This window comes from Mastigoproctus giganteus, chromosome 6, assembly GCF_048544385.1.
Source record: "Mastigoproctus giganteus isolate SK-2022 chromosome 6, ASM4854438v1, whole genome shotgun sequence".
NCBI classification, from domain to species: Eukaryota; Metazoa; Arthropoda; class Arachnida; order Uropygi; family Thelyphonidae; genus Mastigoproctus; species Mastigoproctus giganteus.
Genome location: NC_143580.1, coordinates 83,903,170 through 83,920,395, shown reverse-complemented (window position 1 = coordinate 83,920,395; position 17,226 = coordinate 83,903,170). Strand labels below are relative to the sequence as shown.

At 36.6% G+C, this 17,226-nt stretch overlaps 1 protein-coding gene across 4 annotated transcripts in view; it reads left to right on the top strand.

The window, feature by feature from the left end:
* LOC150084446 (proteasomal ubiquitin receptor ADRM1-A-like) overlaps positions 1–17,226 on the top strand; it is a 154,537-nt gene that overhangs the window by 67,560 nt on the left and 69,751 nt on the right. For all 4 annotated transcript variants that reach the window (XM_090376075.1, XM_090376076.1, XM_090376078.1 and 1 more), the window contains exon 3: positions 5,594–5,819. In XM_090376075.1, the coding sequence (XP_090232201.1) occupies positions 5,594–5,819 (226 nt within the window). The remainder of the gene's footprint in view (positions 1–5,593; positions 5,820–17,226) is intronic.

Sequence of the window (17,226 nt, the reverse complement as noted above, 5' to 3'; positions counted from 1 at the left end):
TTCCGTACAATTGAGTTTTCTAATGCGCATGCGTTGTACTTGTTGCATACCAGTCAACTGCATGCAACAAGTACAATGCATGCCAAAATCTACAGCCCAGCGTTTGAAGTTCTATTGTGAAAGAAACTATGATACTGGTGTAAATACACCATAGTTTACCCATAAGTTTAACTACATATGTAGTGTAACGGCATCGTTTAGATTTTATCTCATATTGTGGCTACCTTCACAATGAGATACCAAGTATTGCACTACTTCAAACAAATAACGCTCCTCTAGTAGAGGAGACTACTGTTATTTATTCTCAGTGGGCACCACCACCCGACGTGTTTTGGAGCTCGTTGGCTCACTCGGCGGTGAGTGAGCAGGTACCCTGGTAATGTAGACATGCCATCACAGTTACAAAGTTAATTCCACAATATGAAAGATGCCAACTGGTGAAGATGGCATCGTTTAGATTTTTGGGTAAACCACTATAGTTTACCCATCATTTATGGATAAACTATATCTCGTTGTGAAGGTAGCCACAATATGAGATAAAATCTAAACACAATGGCGTTACACTACGTATGTGGTTAAACTTATGGGTATATGGTGTATTTACACCAATATTATATAGTTAATTTCATCCTGTAACGTATTATTATGCCTTGAGCATTTAGTTTTCAAAATATTCTGAAAGGAAGAAAGGAAAATTGGGCAGAAATGTGAATCTAGATGATTCTCTCTCTTGTGTTCCACTGCCGACTTTGGTGCTTTCTTTTCAGTGTTAGATTTGTGATTTTGTCGAAACCTTTGAACACGTTTAGTTGGTGTATCTTTCGGCATCGTCACAACTTAACGAAATGAAACAACTGCACTGCTCGACAAATGCAAAGTAACTGAACGAAGTAGTTACTTTAACAAGTTGTTCAACTCTTGAAAACTAAAAACAGATTTGAAATCTAGTTATATATCCTTGTAGAGCTCTCAAAGGGCAACAATTTTGTTCCTTACTGTTTTTATCTAACATTTATTGTTTTCAAGATATTACGAAAACAAACTTGAAAATGCTCGAATTTTTCAACTCTCAACTTTGCATCACTATTACTTGGGAACCATAAGAACTGCATCAAAACTATTTATAGATGTAAAAACTACATTTTCTACTGAACAATTTTGACTTTTTATGTCTATCTATCACAGTTTAGAAGTTATTGAGAGTGAAAGTAACCAAGGTGCAATGGCAAATGACCAAAATGTGAACTTTTTAGTTTTTTTCAAAAAAAATGATTTTAAATATCAAAATTTCTAATTTTTTCTTGCATATTCATCAACAGCATTATATACCCAACAAAATAAGTATAAATTGTTTATACTGTTGTCTATTAGTTTTGGAGATATAATGGCAGTTAGACATTCCACTTTTTGTGCCAACCTGAGCGCTGTAGGGTACCCCCAGCATAGATGTTATTCACGTCAAAAAATAAAAAAAAATGCTCCAATGTATACCTATCCAACCCCTTCGGTAATTTGCTAGTTCTTCATTCAAACTACCCATTTCTGCAACAACAGATGGAAGTTTGTTCCAACAATCAATCACCTGCTGGCTGAAGGCAAACCTCTGTACATAAATGAAATTTGCATGGTAACAATGTCCCTGTGCACTTATCACTTTTTATTTAAGAATTTATTGCCAAGTATTCTGTCACTGTAGTCTCTCATCTGTCATACTCACTGTGTTTATTCCCCCTCCATAATCGTAAAGATCTTTATGGGCACAGATTTGAAGTGATTGAGGAAAGTTAATAGCTTCTGTACCACGTTGCAGAATGTGGTACAGAAGCTATTAACCATTCCACTTTGAGAAGCCGATGCACTGGAATTGGTGTATACAGTGTCTGCACTGCTCAGAGCACTTCATATCTGCCTGCACAACCACCTCCAGGTCCCTTTCATTCTCTACCACTGTCATTGTAGTACCACAGAGTTGATACGTTGCTCTGGGGTTGCTGTTTCCCATATGTAGTACTTCACATTTGTCAATGTTAAACTTCATTTGCCACCTCGAAGCCCATCTGCTCAACCTTTCCAAATCCTGTTGCAGCAGCATAGTGTCAGTAGTGTCCTTGACAACCCTGCCAACCTTCGTATCGTCTGCAAACTTGGACATTAAACCTGATATACCATCATCAATATCATTTATAAATACAGAAAACAATAAAGGACCCAATACTGAACCCTGAGGGACTCCACTAATAACATTAGTCCACAATGAGCAGTGTCCATTGATTACCACCCTCTGTCTTCTCCCCCTCAACCACCCCTTTATCCATAGCAGCAATTTGCCTCCAATGCCACACTGCTCCAATTTGTGCAGCAGTCTTCCATGTGCAACAGTATCAAAAGCCTTTCTAAGATCCAAGTATATAATATCAAAGTTATTCCCTGCATCCAGTTCTTTTGTGACTGCATCATAGTATCCAATCAAATTGGTCAGGCAAGACTTCCCCTTAACAAAACCATGCTGTGTCCTAGCTATAACTGAAGTCTTGTCTAGATGATCCTGCAGTGCTTCTTTAACCAGTGTCTCCATTAATTTTCCGGGAACAGAAGTTAAACTCACAGGTCTATAATTACTTGTCAGCCTTTGATCCTCCTTTGTGAATTGGGGTCACATTTGCACATCTCCAGTCCATGGGTACCTCCCCTGAGTCCAAGGAAGCTCTCATAATTATGGCTAAGGGTTTGCTTATTTCCTTTGCTGCCTCCTTTAATATAACTGGATAGATCCCATCCACCCCAGGTGCCTTTCTTGTGTTTATCTTCAACAATTTCTCCTCCGCTTTGCTCTCAGTTATTACAAGATTCTCTAGCTTACTGCTAGAGTTGAATACACCTCTGGCATTCCCCTCGCTGAATAACTCCTCATGTGTGAATGTCGATGCAAAATATTCATTTAGTTTGTTAGCTACCTGAGCAGGGTCATCAACAGTTGACCCATCGATATCAAGTGGACCAATCTGATTCATCCCCTTCCTTCTAGAGTTTACATAAGTAAAGAACTCTTTGCTGTTTTTCTTCGCATCCCTTGCCAAGGATCTCTCGTAATCTGCCTTCACCTGCCTAACCTCCTTTGTAACTTGGTTACAGATCAACTTGTATCTATCATAGGCGTCTGTGTCACGTGTTAATTTGTATGTATCCCATGCATTTTTCTTCTCTGCCATATGCCTCATTAGTTCATCTGACATCCATTTAGGCCTAAACCTTGAACAATATTTCTTAGTTGGTATGTAAAGCCTAGTAGCTTCCAAGATAAGTTCTTTGAATGCTTCCCATTTTGAATTTGCTGTTGGCAATATCATCAGTTGATCCCACTGTATAGAATTTAAATACTGTCTCAGTCCATTGTAGTCGCCTTTACGAAAGCAATACCCCTTCCCTTTACCCCTAATGGTAGTTACCTCTTTGAGTAACTCCCACTTCAGAACACTGTGATCACTGCCACCTAGTGATTCATTTATCTGCAGATTCTTAATGCATGAAGACTCACTACTGATAATCAAATCAAGAGTATTACTCCCTCTAGTTGCCTCCCGAACATGCTGATGTAGAAAACAATCATCCAATAAATCCACAAAAGCCTTGCTACTGTGTGAGTGACCAGCCCCCAAATTCCAGTCAATATCTGGGAAATTAAAATCCCCCATTATAAGACTCTCTGATTTACTGGCCCACTCTATTTCTCCGAACAGTTTCTTATTATACTCATCAGAGTCATTAGGCCTATAGCACACTCCTACTCTCAATTTTGATCTCCCAATGCTTATGTCACACCAAACTGACTCGACACTGCACTGTCCAGCGATATCGACTGGCTTCACTTCCTTGGATTTTATGTGTTTTTTAACTAATAGAATAACCCCTCCTCCCTTCCTATCCTGTCTATCCTTTCTGTAGACATTGTACTCCCCAAATTCCAGTTCTGCATTCCTTATATCTGTGTGACACCACGTCTCTGAAATCCCCACAATATCTGCCTTTGATGTTTTGAGCAATACCTCAAATTCATCAAATTTATTTACTAAACTCCTAGCATTGGTGTACACGCAAGTATACATGCACCTGTTCTTTTTCTTAGCTACCCTAACACAACCCATGTGTTTACTTGTACCCCAGTGACTCCCAGCAGTCCCTGAAATATCCTGCATCTTATTTTCCAGGCTGCGGCTCATTCCAATAGAAGCAGTGCAAGAATCACTTTCACCTCTGCCAGTGGCTACTGTTAATCTATTAGTCCTTGTATCCCCCAATCTAGCAGTTTTCCGACCCACCTAACAGTGCCTCGATAGCATCAGCAAACATTCTTGCACCCTTTCTATTTAAGTGTATCCCATCCCTGTAGAAGCAGTCTCTCCTGTTAACAAGTACAGACGAGGCTGAAAAAAATTCTACCCCTTGAGCCCTGCACAATCTTTCCAGGGCCGAATTGATCGACAGGGCTCTCATCATATACTCCCTCCTATCGTGTCTGGGCAGAATTGCAGACACTTTCAAATTCAACCCTAATTCACGGCTTTTTTTCATCAGTGACCTGTACTTGTCAAGTAATTCCGCCGGTCTCCTACTCTTAATGTCATTAGTGCCAACGTGTACAACTATATCACCTTTTGTGCCCTTAAAAGATGATATCCGCTCTACAACGTCATCAACCTTTGCCCCTGGCAGACATACCCTGGTCCTGTTCCACCTATCCTTTTTACAAAGCATGTTTCCCGTTTCCCTGAAAATAGTCACCAACAACTACTAGTTGCTTTGGGACCAGCGCATTCTGCCTTGGGGGTTGCCGCTGTGTTGCGCGATGACCAAGTGCAAGCTCTGGCATTGGTGTGGGCAGCTGAGAGCTTGATGGGCCCCTCACTTGTAATCCTTTGAGGGCATCCACCCTGTCCTTCAAGCTCTCATATAGGCCCATAACAACGCTGAGTTGTCGCCTGATCTCCTTACACTCCTTGCATCTCACACATACAAAGACATCCCCCATGGCAGTATCATGTCCCATACCTGACTGCTCTGCAAACATGAAGCAAATAGTGCATCTTAAAAGGCTGTGATTCAGAGGACAACTGCCCCCCTCAGTTCTCCCCTGGGCCACAGCATTCCCATTAGCTTGAGCCTTTTGCTTTGCTGCCCTGGTTTGAGTCATGATTTAGATTTACTTTCAATAAAATTTCAGTTTCTGTACAAAATTAAATCCTAAACTTGTATCCTAATCTTTGTATGAGATACCTATGTGGTCTCTTTATTGGTTAAATGCCCAGAAAAACTTATTGTAAGATTAGTTTCAAGTTTCTTTGAGTTACTCTTTTCAGAAGAAAACATTTCAGCAGTGCTTTTCTTCTTGTATAATGGTAGTTAAGTTCATAATTTGTTTTTTATATATATACATTTTATGAAGGTTAAATATAGACTGTACATGCACAAAATGATCACATTATATTATGTACTTTCACAAATAAATGTAATAAATTAATTTTTATTACATGATAAGGTTGTTATTTATGATTAGTTTATTGAATGGAATAATTTCAAATTTCATTATGAAATACAGGAACCTAAGTCTGAAAAAGATGAGGAATACTGCAGTAAAATAAATGAATATTTAAATAATCCTCCTCTTCCTGGATCAAACCGAAGTGGAGTTAGTGGAGGAATTGGTGGATCAAACACACCTTCTCAGGGCAGTGGATTGCAATCTGAGCTGAGCAGCCTAGGTGATGGAGATTTACAGAATTTGCTCAACAATATGAGTCAGCAGCAACTTATGCAGCTCCTAGGTAAAAGAACAATTTGAAGTTACTATTGGACAGAAAATATTAAATATACTAGTTAGATATGAGGTTCCCCCTCCTGTTAAAATTATTTTTTCATCAATTTATTCCATTTTAGTCAACCAGTCATTAATTTTTTTTTTTGTTTCATCAAACATACGGTAGTCAATTAACTATGTGCAAATTTTCTAGTTTGTGTGGTCTTGCATGATTTTTTTCTAGTTTACCTAATATAGGATCGTAAAATTACACATAAATAGATGGTACTTGGACTTACAGCAGGTTACATTCTGAACAAAGTGCTGTAAGTTGAAATGAAAAAGTGTGAAAACGTTATCTTAAAAGTTAAAAAGTTAGGGTGGATAATTTATCTTAGTTACCACCCTACTTTAGTGTTTAATCAAAAACAAAGGGAAGGAATATAATAATCTATCTTTAGTGTACACATAAAGCAGAGTTATTTCATGAAGCATTGGAATTTGAAGGTGAGTTGCCGGCCTCGTCTGTGTATGGCTGGCCAGATTTATGAAATGATATGGTATCTGTGAAGTTTCTGTATTTTGGGAGAAGCTACAGGAGAAGCTTAGAGCTTCTCCTGTAGCAGATAATTATTTTTGCACTGGATTTCAGAAATACGTGGAGGAGGAAAAATTTGCACTTGATTAAATCTGTGGTGCAGATGAAACAGGCTCATACTGGTGGAAAGGCTTGCTATGCTATGTAATCCCTTTGCTTTTGCAAAAGAAAAATCTGCTCCTGGACATAAATTGTCTAAAGCAGGGGTCCCCAAACTATGGCCGCGGGCTGAATCCGGCCCACAGATATTTAAATTAGGTGGTAAAAATTAATATTTATATTAGATCACAATAAAATTTATGAAAACCATATTTTGCAGATTATTTTAACATTCGTCGGTTGATTGATAGTATTGATGCCTCTGTGGCATCAGCTTAGTCTTGTTAGATATTAATTCTGTTATTTCCACTCAAAGCTATTCTTTGAAACATCATTAAAATAATCCGTTAATCTTGATCCTGTCATTAAATAGCAATAGGTGTTAGGGACAGTAATTAGGGATTTCCTAATCCCTTGCCAGCTCACACACCAACTCTGGTATCCAGAGTATGGGAGAAATGTTACCCTGGGCTTCCACTACAGAAGAATCACGGATCCAGGATAAAACCTGGCACCAGCATCATGGTCTGATGATTGGTATCGGTAAGATCCTGAAATAGCCTGCACAAGAACCCTGATGTTAAGAATATGGGAGTAAAAGTCACCCATGGCTTCTACTATACAAGAACCCCAGATCCAGGATAAAAACATGACACTATCCTATTGGTTAATGGAGTTAATCCGTCTGCTATAAATTAACTGCTGGCAGCCTGTATGCACATAAAGTTTCTGGTAGCATTGGCAAGGAGAGGCTGTCAGCAGGTATGAATTTAATTTCTTTGCATTACCTTAGATTTCCTGTTCTCTATTGTAACAGCAATTCAAAACTTAATATTTTGGAATTGTAATATTGGTAATTGTAACTGTAATATCCTAAAATATTCAAATTTTTAGTCCTTTCTGTTCTCCCCACAGCATAGTCTGATGATGGGTATCGGTAAGACATGCGAAACGTCACCTTAAACTATATTATAATTAATAATAGTTTTATATTTTAATAATGTAGTTTATTAGGCAGACAGCCTAATAAACTATTATTAATTTCATGTGATATAAGAGTGATATGAATATAACTTCGACATAAACATGTCGAAGCTGATGTTGAAAAAAAAAAAGAAAGGTTGATGCTGAGTGTCATGTTTTTAATGAGTGGTGGCCAATCAATTACTTTTTTTTGCACTGCTCAGTGATACTTGCACATGTCTTATTTGTGATGAAGCCTTGTCGGTGTTCAAGGAATATAATGTGAAATGTCACTACACCACAAAACATGCCTCAAATTACTATAAATTTCAAAGAGCTTTTTGGCAGAACAAACTCTAAGAATTAACCAAAGTCAAAGTCAACAACAGAAAATTAGAAATTTTACTCATCAAAATTTATCTGCAGTTAGAGCTAGTTTTCGAGCCTGAGAAATCATTGCTGAAGAAGGAAGGGCCTTTACGGATGGAGAATTAAAACAAATTTGTTTGGCAATTGCAGAAGTATGTCCTCTTTTAATATTTTAATAATGTAGTTTATTAGGCAGACAGCCTAATAAACTATATTATTAATTTCATGTGATATAAGAGTGATATGAATATAACTTTTTTTATTCCACTGACACCATAAACATCATGTCGAAGCTGATGTTGAAAAAAAAAAAAAAGAAAGGTTGATGCTGAGTGTCATGTTTTTAATGAGTGGTGGCCAATCAATTACTTTTTTTTGCACTGCTCAGTGATACTTGCACGTGTCTTATTTGTGATGAAGCCTTGTCGGTGTTCAAGGAATATAATGTGAAATGTCACTACACCACAAAATATGCCTCAAATTACTATAAATTTCAAAGAGCTTTTTGGCAGAACAAACTCTAAGAATTAACCAAAGTCAAAGTCAACAACAGAAAATTAGAAATTTTACTCATCAAAATTTATCTGCAGTTAGAGCTAGTGTTCGAGCCTGAGAAATCATTGCTGAAGAAGGAAGGGCCTTTACGGATGGAGAATTAAAACAAATTTGTTTGGCAATTGCAGAAGTATGTCCTCTGAAAGTAAAGAATTTTGCACCTGTAAGTTTATCTTCATCAACTGTAATGAGAAGAATTGAAGACTTAGGAGCCAATGTCAAAATCAGCTAGTAGAAAAAGTTTGTGAATTCACACATTTTTCAATAGCAATTGATGAGAGTGAAGACACAAGCCATACAGTTACTAATATATATTTGAGGTGTAAATCAAGATTTTGCAGTAACTAAAGAGCAAGTTGCATTAAAAAGCTTGAAAAATACAACAGGTAGAAATATATTTTTAAGTGTGTCAGAAGCAATCGATGGCCTCAAATTGAATTAAGATTTGCTATCAGCGGATCCCGCTAAAATATGGTCGGTACTAAAATTGGGTTCATGAATCAGCTTCGTAAATATCTTGAGAATAAAAATATTAAAAAAACCAATGCAATTTCATTGTATAATTTACCAGCAGTCTTTGTGCAGAACATTTTTGGCATAGATTCAGTCATGTCAACAGTAAATTTTATTTGCAAGAATGGTCTGAATCATCGGGGCACCTCCATAGCAAGGTGGACAGGAGCAGCAGTGTGTAGCACACGCTTCTTGATTTGACCAGGGTTCGAGTCCATGACCACCAAATACGGAGGATGCAGAAAGGTTAGGGAATGACCACCACATATCCTTGGAGCCATAGTTGCTAATGCTCCTAAAAAAACCAAATAACAAATAACTGAATCATCGGCAATTCAAAAATTTTCTTGAAACTATTGAGGCTGAATACGGTGATATGTTGTACTACACTGAAGTACGATGGTTGAATCGCAGTAACGTGTTGAAGAGATTTTTTGAACTTAGGATCGAAATAGATCTATTTATGAATGTAAAATTTTAAACCTGTTCCGGAACGGGAACAGTCAGATCTCAACTCGTTTTGGAACCTTGCCTGTGTAACAGATATATGTGAACATCTGAATTTTCTTAATATGAAACTACAAGGATGAGAAAAACTTGTCAATGAATTGTATTATAATTTCAAAGCATTTGAAACAAAACTGGAGTTATTTAAAAGTGAACTACTTTGGAATAATTTTTCATATTTTCCATGTTGCAATAATTTATCAAAAAATATGCCTACTTGTAATTTTTCCACTGAAATTTTTGTTCAAAATGTTAGTTTGTTGCTGGAAAATTTTGCAGCTAGATTTTCTGATTTTAAATATAAATCAAAGGTGTTTGAACTTTTTCAAAATCTGTTTGATGTACCTGTCAATGATGTTGATGAGAATTTACAATTAGAGTTGGTAGTTCTTCAATCTAATGATGCACTGAATACAATATTTAAAAATGAAAATATAATTCAGTTTTATTCAACATTATCTGAGTCCGATTTTCCAAAAATTAAAAATTTTGCAAGAAAGGTTTCATCAATTTTTGGATGTACACACACACACACATATATATATATATATATATGAGCAGATGTTTTCAAAAATGAAATATGTCAAATTGAAATATGATCACGTCTGACCCGCATTTACCTGACTTTTTAAGAATTGGAACTGGTACTTTAAAACCCCATATTACAAAACTTAGTCACACTCCACAACCCCATTCATCTCATTAATTATAATTTTGTTGTATTACTAACTGTATTTTTGTGATTAGTACAATAAATAAGTAACAATTAAAATTTGATATAAACAAACCGATATATTTTTGATTACATATCCATTGATTTTTTTTTTTTTTTTTTTTGACTCTGTAGATATAGATAGGTATAAAATTTGTTGCTCTGCATAACATTAAAGTTATGCAGAGAATGTAGTTTTCAGTAATTAGGAATTTTCTGTGGCCCGCTTCTCTAAAAGTTTGGGGACCCCAGGTTTAAAGAATGGCTGGCAGTCTTGTTGTAGGAATGCATCTGGAAACCATAAAATGAAATTTATGGTTTTTCAGATGCATGGTGTCTTGCTGTCACTGTGAAGGCTATTATTCATTTAGAATTAACATTTTTTGAAAATATTAGCATGTGTCACATTCCAGTGCCTGCATGCTCATTGAGCGAGCGGCAACTTAATTATCACCACAACAGTTTGGTTGCCAGGATTTGCCTAGCCTTAACGTTTTTTCAAAATCCAACCAAAATTAGATTATGTAATTTAAGAGTTTAAGATTCTATATCTATATAATATCAGTGTAGTTACACTATAGACAACTCTTAAAGAAAAACTGCGCTAGTAGTGTGAAAGCCTTCATTTCATCTGTATCTCATATTGTGCTCATCCTTCACATATAATATTATGCCTAGATGCATTTAGTTTTATTTAAATAAAAACTGCAGCCATTATCAACCCACTGCAGGATGGAAGCCTCCTCAACAATTCATGCAGAGGGAAATGGACCATAATCTGCCACGCTGGTCCAGTGCGGGTTGGCAGAATGACTGTATTTAGCAGTCAGGGGCTTGAACCCCGGTCTACTCAAAGAGCATGTGCTACTGCACTCCCGCAACTGACCACTCAGCTATGGAGGCCTTTATTTAAATATTGTCACAAACCTTTTGGTATCTCTCATGTTATGTGATTAACTTCACAACTGGGTTGTCATGTTTGCAATACCAGGGTACCTGCCCACCCACTGATGAAAAGCCAACTAGCTTTGAAACAGTGCTGTCTGGGTGGTGGTGCCCACCGATAATTAATAAAAATTGTCTTCTCTATTAGTGAAGCGTTACTTAAGGTAGTGCAATAAATGGGCAACTCATTGTGAAGGATGAGCACAATATGAGATACAGATACATTTCACATTACTATATCTATATAATATCCACCGATATTATATAGATATTGTAATTTCATAGTGTATCTATATGTATGATAAAAGCCATTGTCAGTTAGAATAATTTTTAATGGTTGTAAAAACATAATAAAATTTATATTATTCCAATATATTTATTTGTATTATTCCATTATATAAAGCGGTGGTTAGTCTGCATATATACACTTGGAGACACCATGGGCGCCTCCGTAGCCAGGTGGGAAGGAGCAGCAGTGCGTAGCACACGCTTCTTGATTAGACCGGGGTTCGAGCCCGTCACCACCAGATACGGAGGATGCGGAAAGGTCATTCAGGGAATGACCACCGCATATCCCGGAGCAATATGGCCTTAGTTGCTAATGCTCCTAAAAACCAAATAACAAATGGAGACACCATTTTAGGAAATCTGTGTGGCATGTTGGAATGAGTATAGAGTAGAGAGACAAGATTGGATAAATACACAAAGGGATATTGTTACTATGAGTGAGACTTGAGTTTTAAGCTGCAGTATCTGCAAACCAGCTATCTGTGGGGTAACCCGCTTGAAGCCTTGAAAGGTTTAAGTAAATTAAATGCTGAGGGAATTTTTATGCTTAGTCACATAACATACCCAAGGGTACATAAATTTAAATTGAAAGGGAATGAATTTAGACTACTTGTTTGAAAAGTTTCCTGTAGTTAAAGAGCAATTGACTGTTGGAATAAACTTCCACCAGCTCTTATGGAGAAATTTATCTAAATTTAAGGTGGAATTGGATAAATACTTGAAAGAGGTAAATGAAGTAAGGGAAGATGACTTTGTTTGGTTTATTTTATTTTATTATTTTGGCTGGTTCTATTATCTGCCTTCATTTTGCCATTATTATTAGTATTTTAGTATTACTAATAGTAATATTAAAACAAGTAATATAAAAAAAAAAATTCAAGTCAATTCCTACTTAGGTCAACAAAGAAAAATTTTATTTTAGTTACTTTTTATTAAATAATTACAATTAATATAAATATGTATATACATATGACAGAATCACAATGTTAAGTGGCAAAATAGAAAGCGAATTTCCTTGCAATTTTCCGTTTTCCTTTCTATATATGGTGTTGGACTATTATTTTTATTCACATGTTTCATTTTCCATTTTGTTCCCTCCTTGACTCAGACTAGAACCCAGAATGAAAAAAGAATCTGAAAAAGAAATTTTTTTCCAGCGATCTACACGCTTCGCCACTGACGGTATTTATTCCTAAATTTATATCCTGCTAAATATCTTATATAAGAGAAATTTTTTTTCTCCCATATAAAATTAAAATTAATTAATTAAATTTAATTAATGAATTAATATTTGAAAAAACTATTAACATCAAGTGTCATCCACTACAAGTTTAAAATAATGTATTTGAACTTGAGTGGATGAATAACAAAAATTTATCAAAAAATTATTGATTTTCGCAAGAATTGAACTCGCATTCTTCACCTTCACGTGAAAAATACTGAAATCCTTGCATTTTACCGATGAGCTACTGCCTGTTGATTTCAATTTTATTCCTAAATTTATATAAGAGCAATTTTTTTCTCCCATATAAAACTAAAATTAATTAATTAAATTTAATTAATGAATTAATATTTGAAAAAACTGTTAACATCAAGTGTCATCCACTACAAGTTTAAAAAAATTTATTTGAACTTGAGTGGATGAATAAAAAGTATTTTATTAACGATTGAAAATTTGAACAAGATATATAAATATATATAGGGAGAGTGTGAACTAATAGTAGGAATTGAATAAATTTTGAATTATCTTTGCATCCTTTCCGCACCTATAGCTCTGATAATTGTGGGTATAGTGTAGTAAATCTTAAATAAATGCTGAATTAGAATAAGTTAAATAATGATAAATAATGAATAAATAACAAAAAATTTGAATTATATTTAATAAATATTGTGCAGAAAGAAGTAAAGCTTATACAGCATCAGCAAAAAAAAAATAAAAATGAAAAAAAAATAATAATAGATAAAAACATTTACCTTCTTCATTTGTCCATTCTCCTTAATGTACCATATTTTAACGACACACATATGAATAACCTCACACCTCACTTTTTAAGACATGGAAAAATGCACTTTATGTGAATGTATTAAATTCTTAAAGTATACATGTACCATAAATACATAGTTCTGAAATCAAACAAAAAAACAAACCATCTAGTCATCATCCATCATCGTTCTGCTGTTCCACGGGTTGACGTAAGAAACTTCGCCACCATTCCCTATCCATATACTTCTCTCCGTTGTTGATTTCACTCCAGTTTCCTCCTCTCTTAATGACATCAGTCTCTATCATGTCCTGCCACCTCATTCTTCGTCTTTTGTCCCTTAATTGTAAATCAAACATTCTTCTTGGCAAATGCATCTCATTCATCCTTTTGACATGTCTGAACCATTTCAAACGGGACCTATTCTGCAGTTTTTCAACCTGAAATGCTCCTCACAAATCTCATATCTGGCCACTGCATTCTGTTTTCATCCCTTTTCCTCATAGTTCAAGTTCATAGTCCCAGTCCATAGTCCAAGAGAAGACAGAGTAGTAATCAATGGACACTGCTCTTCGTGGACTAATGTTATTATTGGAGTCCCCCAGGGTTCAGTGTTGGGTCCGTTGTTGTTTTCTGTATTCATTAATGGTGTTAATGATGGTATATCAGGCTTAATGTCCAAGTTTGCACACGATACGAAGATCAGCAGGGTTGTTAATGACAGTATGCTGCTGCAACAGGATCTAGAAAAGTTGAGCAGATGGGCTGACAGGTGGCAACTGAAGTTTAACATTGACAAATGTAAAGTACTGCATATGGAAAGCAGTAATCCCACAGTAACAGTATCAACTGTGTGGTACTACACTGACAGTGGTAGAGAATGAAAAGGACCTGAGGGTAATTGTGCAGGCAGATGTGGAGTTTTCTGAGCAGCGCAGACGGTCTGCAAGAGTATCTCATGGTGTTTTGTCAATGATATACAGGAATTTTTCTAGCAGAGATAAGGAGGTGATTATCCCCTTGTATAAGGCAGTGGTCAGGCCACACCTTGAGTACTGTATACAGATCTGGAGGCCTCATTTTAAGAAGGATGTAGGGCTGTTGGAACGAGTACAGAGAAAGGCAGCAAGATTAATGAATGGAACAAAGGGTTTCTCTTAAGAAGAAAGGCTTAAATTTTGCAATTACAGTGTCTGGAGACTAGGCACGTGCGATGTAATCTGATTGAGGTGTATAAAGCCTTGAATGGTTTGAGCATGCTCAATGCTGATAGAATTCTTTCTTGCTCAGAATAATCGCCTGAGAGGGCATAGATTCAAATTGAGGAAAGACAGTTGTAGGATAGATGAGTGAAAGTTTGCCTTTAGCCAGCAGGTGGTTGCTTGCTAGAACAAACTTCCATCTGTCGTAGAAGTTGATAGCTTAAACAAATTCAAGGCAGAACTAGACAAACATTTGGAGTGAGTGATTGAGTGAAATGAGAAGGGCGTGTTTTTGTTTTCCTTTTTTTTTTTTTTGGCTGATGCTATATAAGCTTGCTTTCTTGCATCATGTGCCCATGCTAATGCTAAAAAAAGTTTCAGATGCATACATCACAAGGCGCCTCCGTAGCCAGGTGGGCAGGAGCGGCAGTGCATAGCACACACTTCTTGATTAGACTGGGTTCGAGCCCGTGACCACCAAATATGGAGGATGCGGAAAGGTCAGGGAATGACCACCGCACATCCCCAGAGCAATATGGCCTTAGTTGCTAATGCTCCTAAAAAAAAAAAAAAAAAAAACGCCGAGCATATATCATCACAATTTGCTCGTAATAGGTCTGGTATGTAGCCTTTTTCCACTTCAGTGATATGTTCCTGTTCCAAATCAGATCTCTTGTCTTCTTCTGGCCCACTTGTATCCTTTTACTTATTTCTTCATCTATCACTCCAGTCTTTGTAATGGTGCTTCCTAGATAATTGAAGTTGTTAACCATTTTTAGCTCTTTCCCTACCATTGTAATGTATCCTTCAGGTTCACCACTCCTCTTTAGAACCATCATTTCACTCTTCTCCTGACTGAAAACCAGTCCAGATTCATTGGCCATACTAGCCCACATATCAACTTGCCATCGCACTTGTTTCCCGCTTTCTTCCCATATACAGAGGTCATCTGCGAAGAGCATGACTTTCATCTGGTCTAGTCCAAGTTGCTCTGCCACTCTACATTGCATATCATTCATGACAGTTATGAATAGTAGTGGTGACTGGATGGCTCCTTGCCTCAAACCTGATCTTATTTCAAAGCTCTCTGTCAATCCTACCACTGTTCTGTGTTGGTGTAGATATTCTCAATCCTCTCCACAAGATGTTCATCTATCCCCAAGTTTCTCAAACCTCCCACACTTTCTCTCTTGTCATGGCATCAAACACTATGTCCAAAAATGTTCATTGTGTTCATTAACATTTTTCCATCAGTTGCCTGATGCAGAAAATTAGATCCACTGTCGATCTGCCAGGTCTAAAGCCATACTGTTCCTCAGCCATCTGTTTTTCAATCATTCCTTTTATCTTCTGTTCTAACCCTCTCATACAGCTTACTCACATGTGATGCCTCTATAATTGAAACACTTCTTGAACGATGGGGTGATGAAATCTTCTTTGTAGTCCTTCACTTGTCTGTCATTCCAGATCTTGAGAAACAATCTCTATCCCTGCCTTGCCTGTAGCTTTCACCATCTCCCCTGTTTATCTCATTTATACCAGCAGACTTGCCTGTCTTGATGTATTTCTTTACCTGCACTACATCCTTCCGTGTCAAGTCTGTTTAGTCTCTCTATATCTTCTCTTTTATGATCAACCTCCCTTTGGCCCTTTTGCTGGCTGCCCTGGACGTTCAACAGATTTTCGAAATACTTCCATGTTTTTCTTATCTCTTCATCCTTGGTTATTAGGTTCTCATTCTCAATTATCAAGTATTTGCTCTGCTCACCATCTCTTCTCCTATTCCTCACCATGCCATACAGCATCTTTTTATTACCGTCGATATCTTGTCTTAGAGTTTCACACTCCATTCTTCCAACCACAGTCTTCTCTCCGTGTTGACTGTTCTCTTGGCTTCTCTCTTCACAGTTTCATATCTCTCTTTATTCTTATTTCTGTTCTGGAAGTAGATCCTGAATGCATTATTCTTGTTTTTCATAGCCTCTCTTGTCCTCTCATCCCACCATGGGTTTCTTTTCATTTCCTTCTGTTGCTTAGAGAATCTTAAAATTCCAACAAGTAACCTGTGATTACTACCCAGGGAGACACTCAGAATGACCTTGAAGTCCACTAGTCTTCTGTGTCACTCCTTATCACCGAATATATAATCAATGAGGGATTCCTGTTCACTGTCCCACCTGTATCTTGTATCAAACTATCTAGTATCTCTTCACATTAGATAGCTTATGTCGCTAGGATTACTTTCCTATAAGTTAGTTGTACAATTTTATTGAGTTTATTAGATATTCTGCACTTTAATAGTACCGGATGATCCTGCTGTACTCATTTGATACAGTATAGGATCAGACATCCCACAACCAATTCCTGTATCTGGACAATCACACCTTTAATATTGATGCTTGGCAGTGTCTTTTTTTTAGGATGATCTGCCATGATGCACAACATTACAGTGCACTGTTATTTCATTTGTTACCATTTTTTACAATAACACTATCAATATCAAACAGTGTTATTGTAAAAAGCTGTATCAGCTTTTCTTGTTAATGTTAGATTTAAGAAGTTTATGTTGTTGTTTTCTTCATTTTCAATGTGAATTGTAGCCTTTCATCTCCATTATTCAACTCATGAAATTTTTCATTTTAAAATGGAAATCAGGATGATTGTAAACAAGAAATCAAATCACTTAAGGACAGATTCTCCAA